The sequence below is a fragment of the Protopterus annectens genome, chromosome 11.part0, assembly GCF_019279795.1.
Source record: "Protopterus annectens isolate FY-2018-M chromosome 11.part0, PAN1.0, whole genome shotgun sequence".
NCBI classification, from domain to species: domain Eukaryota; kingdom Metazoa; phylum Chordata; order Ceratodontiformes; family Protopteridae; genus Protopterus; species Protopterus annectens.
In genome coordinates this window covers 1,334,213,431-1,334,225,856 of record NC_056745.1, presented here as the reverse complement: position 1 = coordinate 1,334,225,856, position 12,426 = coordinate 1,334,213,431, and the positions used below count along the sequence as shown (strand labels likewise).

Here is a 12,426-nt window from a genome sequence, read left to right as displayed (position 1 = left end):
TGTTTGTCTGGCGTGAGGTAAGCCATCTGGGCCATTGTATTTAAGCTGGCACCCAGGAATATAATCTGTTGCGAGGGCACTAGTTTTGACTTCTTTTCGTTTACTGTGTACCCTAGAGAAATTAGCAACCTTTTTACAAACGCCAGATGCTGTAGAAGAATGTCCTTCGTCTCTGCTTGAATGAGGCAGTTGTCCAGGAATGGATATATTTGAATTCCTTTTGGTCTGCAAAATGCAATTACTGGTGCCAGGCACTTTGTGAAGACCCTGGGCACAGTAGATAAGCCAAAGGGCAGTGCAGAGAATTGGTAGTGCATTGTACCAGCTTTGAATCTGAGGTATCTTCTGCAATTTTGACTGATAGGGACATGCAAGTATGCCTCTTTGAGGTCCAGAGTAAGCCAAGCCAAGCCTTTTTGCCCAGCATGGGTAGAAGCTGCTGTAATGTCAACATTTTGAATTTTGGAATATCCAGGTAAGTATTCAGAATTAAAGCAGTAAACAGAACTCCACTCACAATAAAAAGACCCGACTGGTCTGGTGTACGGTAATAAAGGCTATACGCAGCTTCCCAACAAAAAACACTTTAATGAACACAAAATAATAAAATTCACGACAGGAACATATTCCACTCCAAAATCACTGTTTGTTAAGCGCTTTCATCCGCCAAAAGGCAGACTTCATCAGAACAATTAACTTCAGCTGCTGCTCCATATTTTATGTAAATTTAGGCGCCAAAAACCATTACAAGTTTAAAAACAGGAGTACTTAAAGGCATAAACACTTTAAACAATATCAAAGTTAATAACTGTAATGTACTTTATGTATGGATGTAATTATTGAATAGTATCATGATAAAATGTATATAATTATACATAGACAACACACTCTCCACTGTCCAAGATGACTAATAAATAAATAGATAGGGTATGAGATTACTATTTTATAACTGGGATACTTAAAGACCCATAGTATTAAAAAACATCTAAAAACATTGGTATAAATATCATATAATAATGTATTGTAATAATTAATACAATACATTATTATATGATATTTATACCAATGTTTTTAGATGTTTTAGATTATAAATTAGTTAATTTATACTATATTATTATGCTATACTATGTTATTTATTTATAGTAGTTAGTGTATATTGGGAGCCCATAGGATGTGGGAGATTCCAATTATCTCAGAATACAGAATGTACACAAGAAAAGAAGAGAAATGGTTGTTGAAATGATAAGATACAAATACTATGGGTCTTTAAGTATCCCAGTTATAAAATAGTAATCTCATACCCTATCTATTTATTTATTAGTCATCTTGGACAGTGGAGAGTGTGTTGTCTATGTATAATTATATACATTTTATCATGATACTATTCAATAATTACATCCATACATAAAGTACATTACAGTTATTAACTGATATTGTTTAAAGTGTTTATGCCTTTAAGTACTCCTGTTTTTAAACTTGTAATGTTTTTGGCGCCTAAATTTACATAAAATATGGAGCAGCAGCTGAAGTTAATTGTTCTGATGAAGTCTGCCTTTTGGCGGATGAAAGCGCTTAACAAACAGTGATTTTGGAGTGGAATATGTTCCTGTCGTGAATTTTATTATTTTGTGTTCATTAAAGTGTTTTTTGTTGGGAAGCTGCGTATAGCCTTTATTACCGTACACCAGACCAGTCGGGTCTTTTTATTGTGAGAAGTATTCAGAATTGAAAGGTCTAGTATGGGCCTCCAGGCCTTGTCCTTTTTGGGGACCAAGAAGAGTCTTGAGTAAAATCCTTGTCCTTGCTCCTGCTGTGGTACTTTTTGAATAGCTCTCATGTCCATGAGGGCTGAAATTTGTTTTTGTGCCTCTGCCCATTGATTTGTGGCAGGTCTGGCATTCCTTTTAGCCTTGGTAAAGTATGAAAGTGGAATCTGTAACTTTGAGACACAATATTCAGGACCCATTTGTCTTGGGTGATTTGCCAGTTTTGAGAAAAAAGTGCTACTCCCCCCCCCCCCAAGGGGGCTTCCAAAACGGACGTGCTTGGCGTACGAAGGGGAAAGTCATTGTGACTGTTTCCAATAAGGTTGAGACTTGTCCTCACCACCTTTTGGTGTTGAGGTGCCCCCACTGTTGCTGTCTGTTTCAGCCTTGGGGTCGAGATCTGCCCCTTGGGCGTCTGTATCTGCCTCTGTGTGGCCTGACACTGGAAAGGACCAATTCTTTGTTGGCCAATTTCTGCTAAACCGAGGTGGCTGTACCTGTAAGAAATCCTTGACTGTTTGCATAGATTTAGCTTTATCCTCCATTTTCTTTAACATCTCTTCTGCCTTAACACCAAACAAAGTATCATGCTGTAAAGGAGCATCCAATAATTTTGCCTTAACACGATCAGGTAAACTTTGTTCTTTTAACCATGTCTTCGAATCACAGAACCTGTAACTGCGGCTCTACAGGAGGCCTCTAAAGAATCAAAACCACATTGCAGAGTATGTTTTCCCACCTGTTCAACTGCATGCAATAAATCCTGCATTTCTTTACAATCAGGAGCTTCTGAGCTTGCAAGCATTTTCCGTTTTAACTGAGCCATTAAATATTATTGGTACTTAAGCATGTGAAACTGGCAATTTAAAGCTCTTACTGCTAAAGTTGCAGAAGTGTATACTTTCTTCCCTCATTTGGACCCTGGGAAATAGTTTCTGGATCAGCAGAATGGTTTTTGTAAAGAAACTTGTGAGAGTCAGGGACTCTGTAATACTTATCTGGCTTGGCTGGAGCAGGGGGCAAGGAGTCAGGAGATCAACTGGATTCAGAGAACATATCATCCACAATATCTAGCACAGGCGGAATAGCCAGGGGCCTGTGTTGAGGCAATAAGAGGAAATCCCCGAGCTTTTTCTAGGATTCTGAGTAATCCGGACTTTCCTAATGGAAATTCTCCCTCATGGTATGTAAAGTTTCCCCAAAAGAATAATCCTCAGGAGGAGAGGCTGAAGGGACAGATTCTTCAGCATCAGAGTCCTCATGGGGGGGGGGGGGGTAGAGAGTATCCCTGGTCTGAAGAGGAATCAGAGGAAATGGAAACCTGATCAGAGGAGTCATAGTCTGTATCCTGCCTAGGCCTTTTCTCAGGAGGGGGATGGGAACCCCTGATTAGAGGAATGAGGTCTTCGGCCATTTTGAGCATCTGTTTCTTAGGCATGGAGGACTGTCCAGGAGAATGCTGTACTTGTTTCTTTGTCTTTAATGGTACCTTTGTCTTGGCTGTTGTCTTAATGGTAAGTTGTGAAGGTCTGTAAACACCCTCAGAAGCCGATGCCTGCTCAGCGGCTCCAGACCCATCTGAGGGATTAGTTTCCATAGGCCCAATACTTTGAGTTTCCACAGGCCTAGATGTCTCCACGTGGGAGTAGGAAGCGGCCTGTGGCTCTGAGGTAGCAGGTGTCAGGGGCTGCGAAAGTGCCTCACTGAGAACCGGCGACTGGCCTAGAAGAGGTTTTGTCATCGGTTTTGGACCTCGGATGCCTGTCTTTATCCTTGTCCTTGCGTTTTTTCGGTACTGAGGTAGTCGGCTGATCCGACGGCATCGTATAATTGAACCTTCGGCCAAAGTAGTGTAAAGTAAAATCAAAACGTCTTTTTATAGTACGTTTGTTAAATCTAGCACAAAACTGACAACTAGTGACGTTGAGATCAGGGCCTAGGGATGGAATATACTAAGAGTGGAAGTCCTTATGAAGTATTTGCTTCCACAAGAATGAGGCAAGAAAAAAGTTTTCCCAACAGGGTACTTCGCTTTATTGAAGACTTCGGATCTGAAATTAGACTTCGAAAATCTCAGGAGTTGGCCGACTGGCACTTGCGAACTGCTTCTGCTTCGGGCACCGCTCGGCAAGAAAGACTGAAGAAAATGGCGTTGGGTGCATCTTATATACCCCTGGCACACTGACGTCAGGAAAGAAGCGACAGCAACCGACACCGGACTAAGACTTTGGAACTCAGGCAGACTGCGGGACCGCCTGACGGCAGGATAACCCAAGTGTAATGACTGCAGCAGTGTAACACAATGAACATCTGTTTTAGGAGAGTGCTACCACATACAATCTAATGCCAGTCACCATCCCATCCTGCAACACTTTTTTTGTCTGCTTTTATCAGGCATGTGTAGAGTTTAGATGACAGGAACGGCTTACTAACACAGAAATTGATCCCTTTGGTCCATTGCTGAATGGACACATATAAAGAAAAAAGGCATAGGTAATGCAGACTGCTGACACTGAAGGAGGTCGTGAGACTGCAGTGTTAGCAGCTGTTAGAGTGGCTAGCCAGCACAACTACTGGACAGATGAGATGGCCTTGCCAGCCACTGTCCCATTCCTGTCCTGGGTTCATTAGTGAAGTGGCGGTCCTTACCTAGCTTTTTCTCTTTACATGTACCCATTCAGCAGTATGTTGGCTACACCAAGAATGTGTATATTTACAATCATACGTGTCTACATGGTAAAACAACTGCTTCTGAATGCTGTACAAATGTACACATATCAGTTTTGTTAGGACTTGGGTTATGGAAATTATAATTTTTTTTTTCATATTTTGGTAAATAACTTTTCAAGGGAGCATCTGTATGTGCTAAGTTATACCTCATTTTGAAAACAGCACTGATAGTTCTAACAGGGTAAAATAATGTTGCCTCTATGTTGTACTCGTATGCAGATATCAAAGTTTGTTTTGGACTTAGGTTATGGAAATTATGATTTTCTTTCATATTTTGGTAAATAACTTAGCAAGGGAGCATCTGAATGTGTCAAGTAATACCTCATTTTGAAGACAATATTGCTGGTTCCAACATGGTAAAAGAATTGTGCCTGTATGTTGGACACGTGTGCAGATATCAAAGTTTGTTTCGGAGTTAGGTTATGGAAATTGATTTTTTCATATTTTGGTAAATAACTTTGCAAGGGAGCAAGTCAGGGTGACAAGTAATACCTCATTTTGAAGACAGTGTTACTCCTTACAACATGGTAAAAGAACTGTGTCTGTGCACTGTACACATGTACAGATATCAACGTTTTAGTCTTTTAAGATTATGAAAATTATACATTTCCAATACGTCTCGTTATTATGCCCATATCATTGCAAGGGAGCATGGTGATCACACAAATGATGCATCATTTTGAAGCTAACATTCAGATGCACAACTTCTACACTGACATGTAGGCTCTGTCTGTTACAGGTGGTGAGATATTATGCTTTGTTTATTTACCAATTATGAGAAATAATATATTAATCATATTTCTGTGAATATCTTAAGAAAGGAGCATCACACAGTAATGGTTAAGGTATCATTTTAAAGCTGACATTCATACTAACAAATTAAATTCAAATTGTATGGGGCTGCTTGGTACATTGACCAAGATATTGTGCTTTGCTTTTCCAAAAAGCTAAAAAATATGCACAGTATCAACATTCCTTGCCAAATATTTAATAATGACTTTGATATGCACTATCAACATTTACACTGTTGGAAAGGTCAGTGTCTGCTGAACAACTTTCGTATTTACATTTTTAGTCTAGCTCTTATAGTTAAAGAGTTATGAACATTTGTTTTCTGTATGGTATTACAAATGGATTTTCTGAAAATGAGCTCAGGCTGCACCGTTGTTCCTATGGTGGAATTAAGCAGGTAGCTTTTTCTGAGCTGCTCCGGAGTGAATGAGTTAAACCAGGCCAAAAAAGTTGAGCTTTATTTGGCAATTTTATTTTCTACAATGCTATTAGTGATTAAACAATTATGCCAAGAGGTTGTACTTAAATGTAATACGACTTTACCCCAGTTTAAGAGAAACACACAGCTGCTGATTTTTTCTTTTTTTGCAATCAGAGCCATCTGGGTAGCCCTTTGCAAAAACTACAGTACTCGAGAAATAAACTGACAGCTACATGGATTAAGATCAATCTCGCAGATAAGCTTAAAAAGGAAATAACTATGTTCTTTTCTCATCAGTTGATATACAAGGGTTCTACAAATGGATGTGAGCTCTCCATGAAGCATGAATTGGCATTCTACTCAGAAGCTCCCACTCTCAGGATACATAAGCACTCTCTTCATTCACACACTGACTACATAAGCACACCCATCAAATCAGCCCACTAGTCTGCTGCACACTCTAGCAAGCATAGAGCCAACCATTCGTATACCATATGCAGTTATTAGTGGTATGACAGAATAAGGAGTGTCCCAGCAGCAGCTTTGTCACTAACGTCTGTTAGAGACAGGTACGCATCTCACAGCTCCAAATGACAGATGTGAAGCCCTCTTTCAAAGGGGACTATGACTCAAACCACAGAGAAGCCAAAGTGAACCCACACCTCAACAAACAAATGTTTTATCAGATTCTTTGATGAATCTGTATTGCCAGAAACATCTGATAGGCCACTGCAACACTTATCCTTAGGCATCCAAACAGCACCATTAAAAGCAATGCAACCATATCATAGAAGAGTCCATGTTTGGCATCTGAGATTGTGTCTCACACAGACCGACAAAGCAATGACTTCCTGTGCCCTCACCAACATAAGGAACAAATGGTACTGCTAAGTGTCTAACCCTACAGTCATGAAACCAATTTTCATTAATGGGATTGGGAAGGACTTCTCCCAATGTGTAGCGACACTTAAGAAATGATGACCATTGCAGTGCCGGAAGGGACACTACCAGGGAGTCCAATAATTGCTGACCTCCACCAATTATTCTGCTTTCCATTACTTTAAAACCTTTTCCACACAGTAGGACTAGCAGTCTCCTATCAAGCGTCAACGCTATTCTTCCCAAGTATATGGTGCACTAAGTTTCAAAGCTCATGGTTGTACCTCCCGGATGAGCCATGCACCTCTGAGAACTACAAACTACGGAGAGTAACACTAGCTGCCAGCTTACTTCCCCTTTTCCCACTAAATGGATACAGCTAAGATTCACAAAGGAGTATTCTTAAGAAGGTCACGTGTCTGGATACATACATCTGAGACAAGTAAGCCTGACATGGCAAATGCATACAATTAAACAAATTTCAAATAAATGCTAATGGAACAAAACTGATGACTACTACAATTCCCCAAAATTCAATCATTTGCATCCACGTCCAGTCTTTCCCCATGTACCTAGAAAGTGAAAGCTCAGTTTTCTGGCTCCTAGACAGCTTAATTATATGTTGAATTCCCAAAGTATTACTACCACATTAAATTTGCCTGCACTTGTATTACTAGAAAGCTGAGCCAATACCACTGTGCAGTCGAGTCACATTCATTTTAGCCTCAACTTTTATCAGTTTCAATGTGCTGCACTGCATAAAGGGGTTAATGGAATATACTAATAAAAACAAAGCACTTCATCTTAATCAGTTATATGTGCAGATAGCTTCAATAGAGGAATAAATGTATGCATTACCTTCCTTCTTGCCCTGCAGCAAACGGAATAACAAGCTGGTGAACCAAGGGCTATGAGACTGGTGAGCAAGTGCTGCAAACCACATCTGCCAGTCTAGCCGAGGCTGATGTGGAATCAGCATGGGTGGTGCTGCACTGACATTGCCTGGCTTGTATGTGAACTCAATTTCCTGCAATGTTTAAAATGAAAAGAAAAAAATCTTCACAAATAGATAAAACGGCAATGTGGAAATCACAATCAATTAAACAATGTAATCCTTAACATCTAAAAACATGTCACAACAATGTAGATGAATAAAGCAATTTCTGCAAGAAAAAGTCCCTGTTCCAGTATTCCAGACTCAGACAACTAACTAGGGTAATGTGTAAAGCATTTTAAATCACTGGCAAACATAAGTCAGAAAAAAGCATCCACTTGAATTGGTTGTTTTTATTCTACAATATGTCTCTAAGGCAATGTTGCCAGACTCAAAATTTGTTCTTCTGCAAGAACAGAACTGTCTCAATATTTTGAGATAGAGCTCCCGCAATAATCCACTGTTATACTCTTCACCATGGTGGCATTACAATCAGATCACAGAAAAATGGAACAGTGTTGATGGAGTATACGACTATCTGAGAAGAACAAAAATAATTTTTTACTCTAAAGCATGTGGCCATATGGTTAATAACCTATACTTGGACATGCACAGAGAAATTCTGTGGGGCTGAACAAACTAATCTCACATCTGCAAGTGGGAAATTGACTACTCAAAGGAGAATGAGTCAAAAACTTAAGAGTGTTGCTGGAAATACACTGCACGAACCATGGTAAAACATACTTTTAATACACGGAAACACAAAAACGCTGACAATTCCTCGTATACTTTCATCCACCAAGACTTCATCAAATAACATTTTACACCCAAAGAATTCATTAAATACACCATAGGTCTAAAAACAACCAATAAGGACAAGGAATCAATTGACAGGTTAAAGAAATAGGAGCACCTCATTCAAACAATTCCTCAACCATGACTACTAAAATGTATATATATGTAAATAATTTAGCATATCAAATATAGCCTTCCTAACAATAACTACAACAATAATAATAATACATATAAATTACATAATATTAAATACTTGTATACTAAAACTCACTTTAAAATACTTCTTAAAATATATGATAAAAATATATATAAGATATAAAATTAATGCATTAGACATTCCCTATACAATGCTACCATCTGCTGGTCAAAATTAAAAATGTTTCAAAGTTTGGCTTGGAGGACTAAAAGGTATGATGAATTGTCAGCATTTATGTTTGTGTTTCTGTGTACTAAAAGTGTATTTTACCATGGTTCATGCAGTGCATTTCCAGCAACACTCTTTTTTGGATTATTGGTCATTGCTTGAGGTTGCGTTTTCTCTTTTCTTCTTGATCAGAAACTTAACAGAAATAATAGGCCAGAAATATCAAGCAAATGTCAAATTAAATATGGCAGGAAGCACAAATTAGGCAGCTGATTTCAGTCCTTACAGTATACATGCAACTCACTAGCATTCAAGAGGATTACATATGACTTTGGAGCCATAAACAGGCGATAGTGTAATACCTGAAAACTAGAAGTAGTACATAAAAGCAGAAAAAGCCTATATTAATTCTATAAATCAAGATGACTATGCTAACGTGAAATTAAGCACTGCCTGAAATTACTGTTAAATGGCATGGAAACAACTGTGCACAATGCCAACTGACAAACAGCACATTCATTCATTTTCTGGTGTCTGTCACAGTTCTGATATCAGCTGAGACAGAAATGGATACAATGGGTTGAAATTATGGCTACTGGAATACAAGCTATTTACAAGATTCACTATTAAATAAATTTCCATTTTTATCAAAATTGCTGTGGCCCTAGTCCTTTTTGTTACCATCACCTACTGGTCCAAGTATTACTGTCAACCCCCATCATCCTAAGACACAAAGACAGACACGCAAGCTGGGGAAAATCTTGGTCATCATCTAGGGTGGAAGAGAGGACACAGGGTTTTTCCCCAGAGTGCTTTTATCACCCCCCACCCCACTGGGTGGAAAACACTGTGCAATATTCGCTATGTTACACCCACTGTGACTGCACCCATTTATGCATTTGCGACTCTGGTTATAATGCATACAAACTCCTTTACAAGCTTCTCTCAGTGTAAGTATTGCAACCCCAAGCTCACCCCTTAGGAGCTACTGTAACGGTGGGCAATAACCCCCCTCCTGGCACTGGCCATTCACCAAACCCAGAGTGTAATGTGGCCCAAAAGCCTATGCGTAAGCAGCAGCTCCTCTAACCTTCCACTTTTTCATGCTATCAAAACCATGGTCACAGACTACTGCTTACATTACATAAACACTATAATATGCCATTTCTATACTCAGAAATACTCCATGACAAATGCATTTTCAGGCTCTGTGAATGTTAAAAGTAACATTTTTTAAAAGAAAAATATGGACCACTAAAGGAAAGCTCTCACTAACTGACTAATCTAAGAGGGGCATTTTGAGTGAAGAAAACACTGGGTCTGAAATTTTGTTCTGAATTCTGCCTTGCAACAAAAATCTGTGCATACTGATGTCACTGAAAACTACAGTTCATACACTCCAAACACTGGAATCCTAGCATTTGTATCTGGGGAGTGTTCTTCAACTTCAGACCCCAAATAAACTTGTCCTGGAGAAAAGTTCCTTATGTTACAAAACCCTTTATACAATATGATCTAAAACTGTGTAGAAAATGTAAAGTTCAACTGCATTAAAAAGTGGGGAAATAAGAGATCCAACTCCATAAAACTAATGAATCTCATCTATGTGGTGTGTCTCTGTGTGTGTATACACATATGCACACTCTCTCTCCCCCTCTAATATACATACATATGGTTACATGCACCAGAAATAGGCCATCAGAATGATGTTTATCTAGCCACCCTTAGCTTTCACCGGGTCCTTTGTATCAGTGGTTATGGAGGCAAGGCAAAGAGAAGTCCCTCTTCCAAGAAGCACCATCAGCCCCTGCCCATTTGCAAGGGACCTGGAAGCAAATTCTTCTCTTCTGACAGTTTTGGGGGAGTGGCAAACAAGTCTACTTTGGAGAGGAGGGTTCCCCATCATTGCGTGCTGGTAGTAAAAAAGCCAGTTCAAAGATCAGTTCATGGGACTCTACTAAGCTGAAAGTAAAACAGCACTCTGGTCTGAAGGGATTAAAATACCTTGAAGTGGATGTTGCAATGCAGGGCCATCTCCCACACCAGCATAGATGGTCTGCAAAGTCAACAGGATGCACCTTGATTACTAGAGTACCACATTACAACTGTGCTGCATGTCACAAATGTGAGGCTTCCCAGCATCACAAACACACTGAATACATGAATGGCAAAAACTAGTGCCATCATCTCTTGGGCACATGCTGTTTTTGGGTACAGTCGTCCTTTCTCAGACATTGAGCTGACCAGTAGGAACTTCTACACAGGGCATGAAACGTGTAAAGAAGGAACTTTTAGCTCTGGATAGGGGATGAGGACATCCACAGTTTACCTGACACTTGGTTGACACCAACTAGAATAACTATCAGCACACGGAAGGAATCAGTAGGGGGAGTGTCAATTGGGTAGAATGGTTATATTAAAGTGTTCCTCAAGACACAAACCTTCTTCATATGGCACTTTGTCAGGGGGATCACCAGGATTTAGACTGATATGTACTTCAGGGGTATAAGGCTCTCCTGAGTTGTCAGGTTCACCTTCTTGACTAGCATTAAAAAATTGCATGGCAGGTTCCTTGCCTGGGAGAAGGAATGCAATTTTTACATGCATTTAGAAGGGTCCTAAAATGTCTTTATAATGGAAGAGAACATGTCGGACTTCCTCACGTTTACAGAGATCTCTTGGTTGGCAGGACACAAAATAGTAACATTCAGGTCTGCCTAAGCTACTGTTGGGATTGGGTCTGTATCAGGAAGTCCACATCTAGATAGAGGTAAATGTGCACCCACCCATTCAAGTGAGTCTGAGGGGCAGGAAAAGTGGAGCTAAGAACTTTGTGAATGGCCTGGGAGCAGGTAACAGCACAAAAAAGAAGTTATGTCTTACCATAATGTTCCATTTGTATCGTTGATCCTCGTTCAGTCATTACGCATGGGTATCGGTTCCGACCTCGGAATCGAGAAGGCTATTTTCCAAGCTCGCATCAGCTTCAAACCCTCGAGCTAAACTCTTAATCCCCCCTCTCTCTGTTACCTCAGACTGAGCTTGCAAGTCAAAAGAAGATAGAGGCTACCTCTGGTCAAATAACCTAAGAGAACCGTATGGTGAGATCCACTAGAAGCCACAGGAGGGGGAAGGGGGAAGGGTCGTAATGACTGAACGAGGATCAACAATACAGCTGGAACGTTAATGTTATGGTAACACAACTTCTTTATCTGACATTGTTAATCCTCGTTCATTCCTTACGCATGGGACAGAGTCCCCAGCTACCTCTATTCCTGGGAGGCTCTCATGGAAGGACATTCCTGAGCACCACAGAACTGAAAGATGCTCTTCCCCTGGAGGCCAAATCCAATTTGTAATGATTGATGAAGGTATGAGGCGTAGCCCAAGTTGCAGCTGCGCAGATGTCATGTAAAGAAGCTCTGGCATGGAAGGCAGCAGAAGTTGCCACCGACCTTGTTGAATGAGCTTTTGTGGTAGTAGGCAATGAGATATTACGTTTTGTATAAATGAAGGTCACACAGTCCTTCAACCATCTAACTAATGTGACCTTTAGCAACAGCAGATCCTAATCTAGGTGCAGAAAAGGCCAAAAATAACTGGTCAGATTTACAAAAGGACCTAGTCCTGTTTAAGTAAAAATGGATTTGCCTGTGGATATCTAGGGTATGTAGGCAATACTCTCCTCTGTTTGAATGAGGTGTCGGGTCAGATACATCCCAAATGGGGCATTGTACTCAATCAT

The 12,426-nt window shown here is 40.0% G+C and overlaps 1 protein-coding gene across 1 annotated transcript in view; it reads right to left on the bottom strand.

Moving 5' to 3' along the window:
- LMF2 (lipase maturation factor 2) overlaps window positions 1–12,426 on the bottom strand; it is a 698,972-nt gene that overhangs the window by 132,686 nt on the left and 553,860 nt on the right. Inside the window, 1 exon segment of the mRNA XM_044088653.1 lies at window positions 7,447–7,615. Within this exon segment, the coding sequence (XP_043944588.1) occupies window positions 7,447–7,615 (169 nt within the window).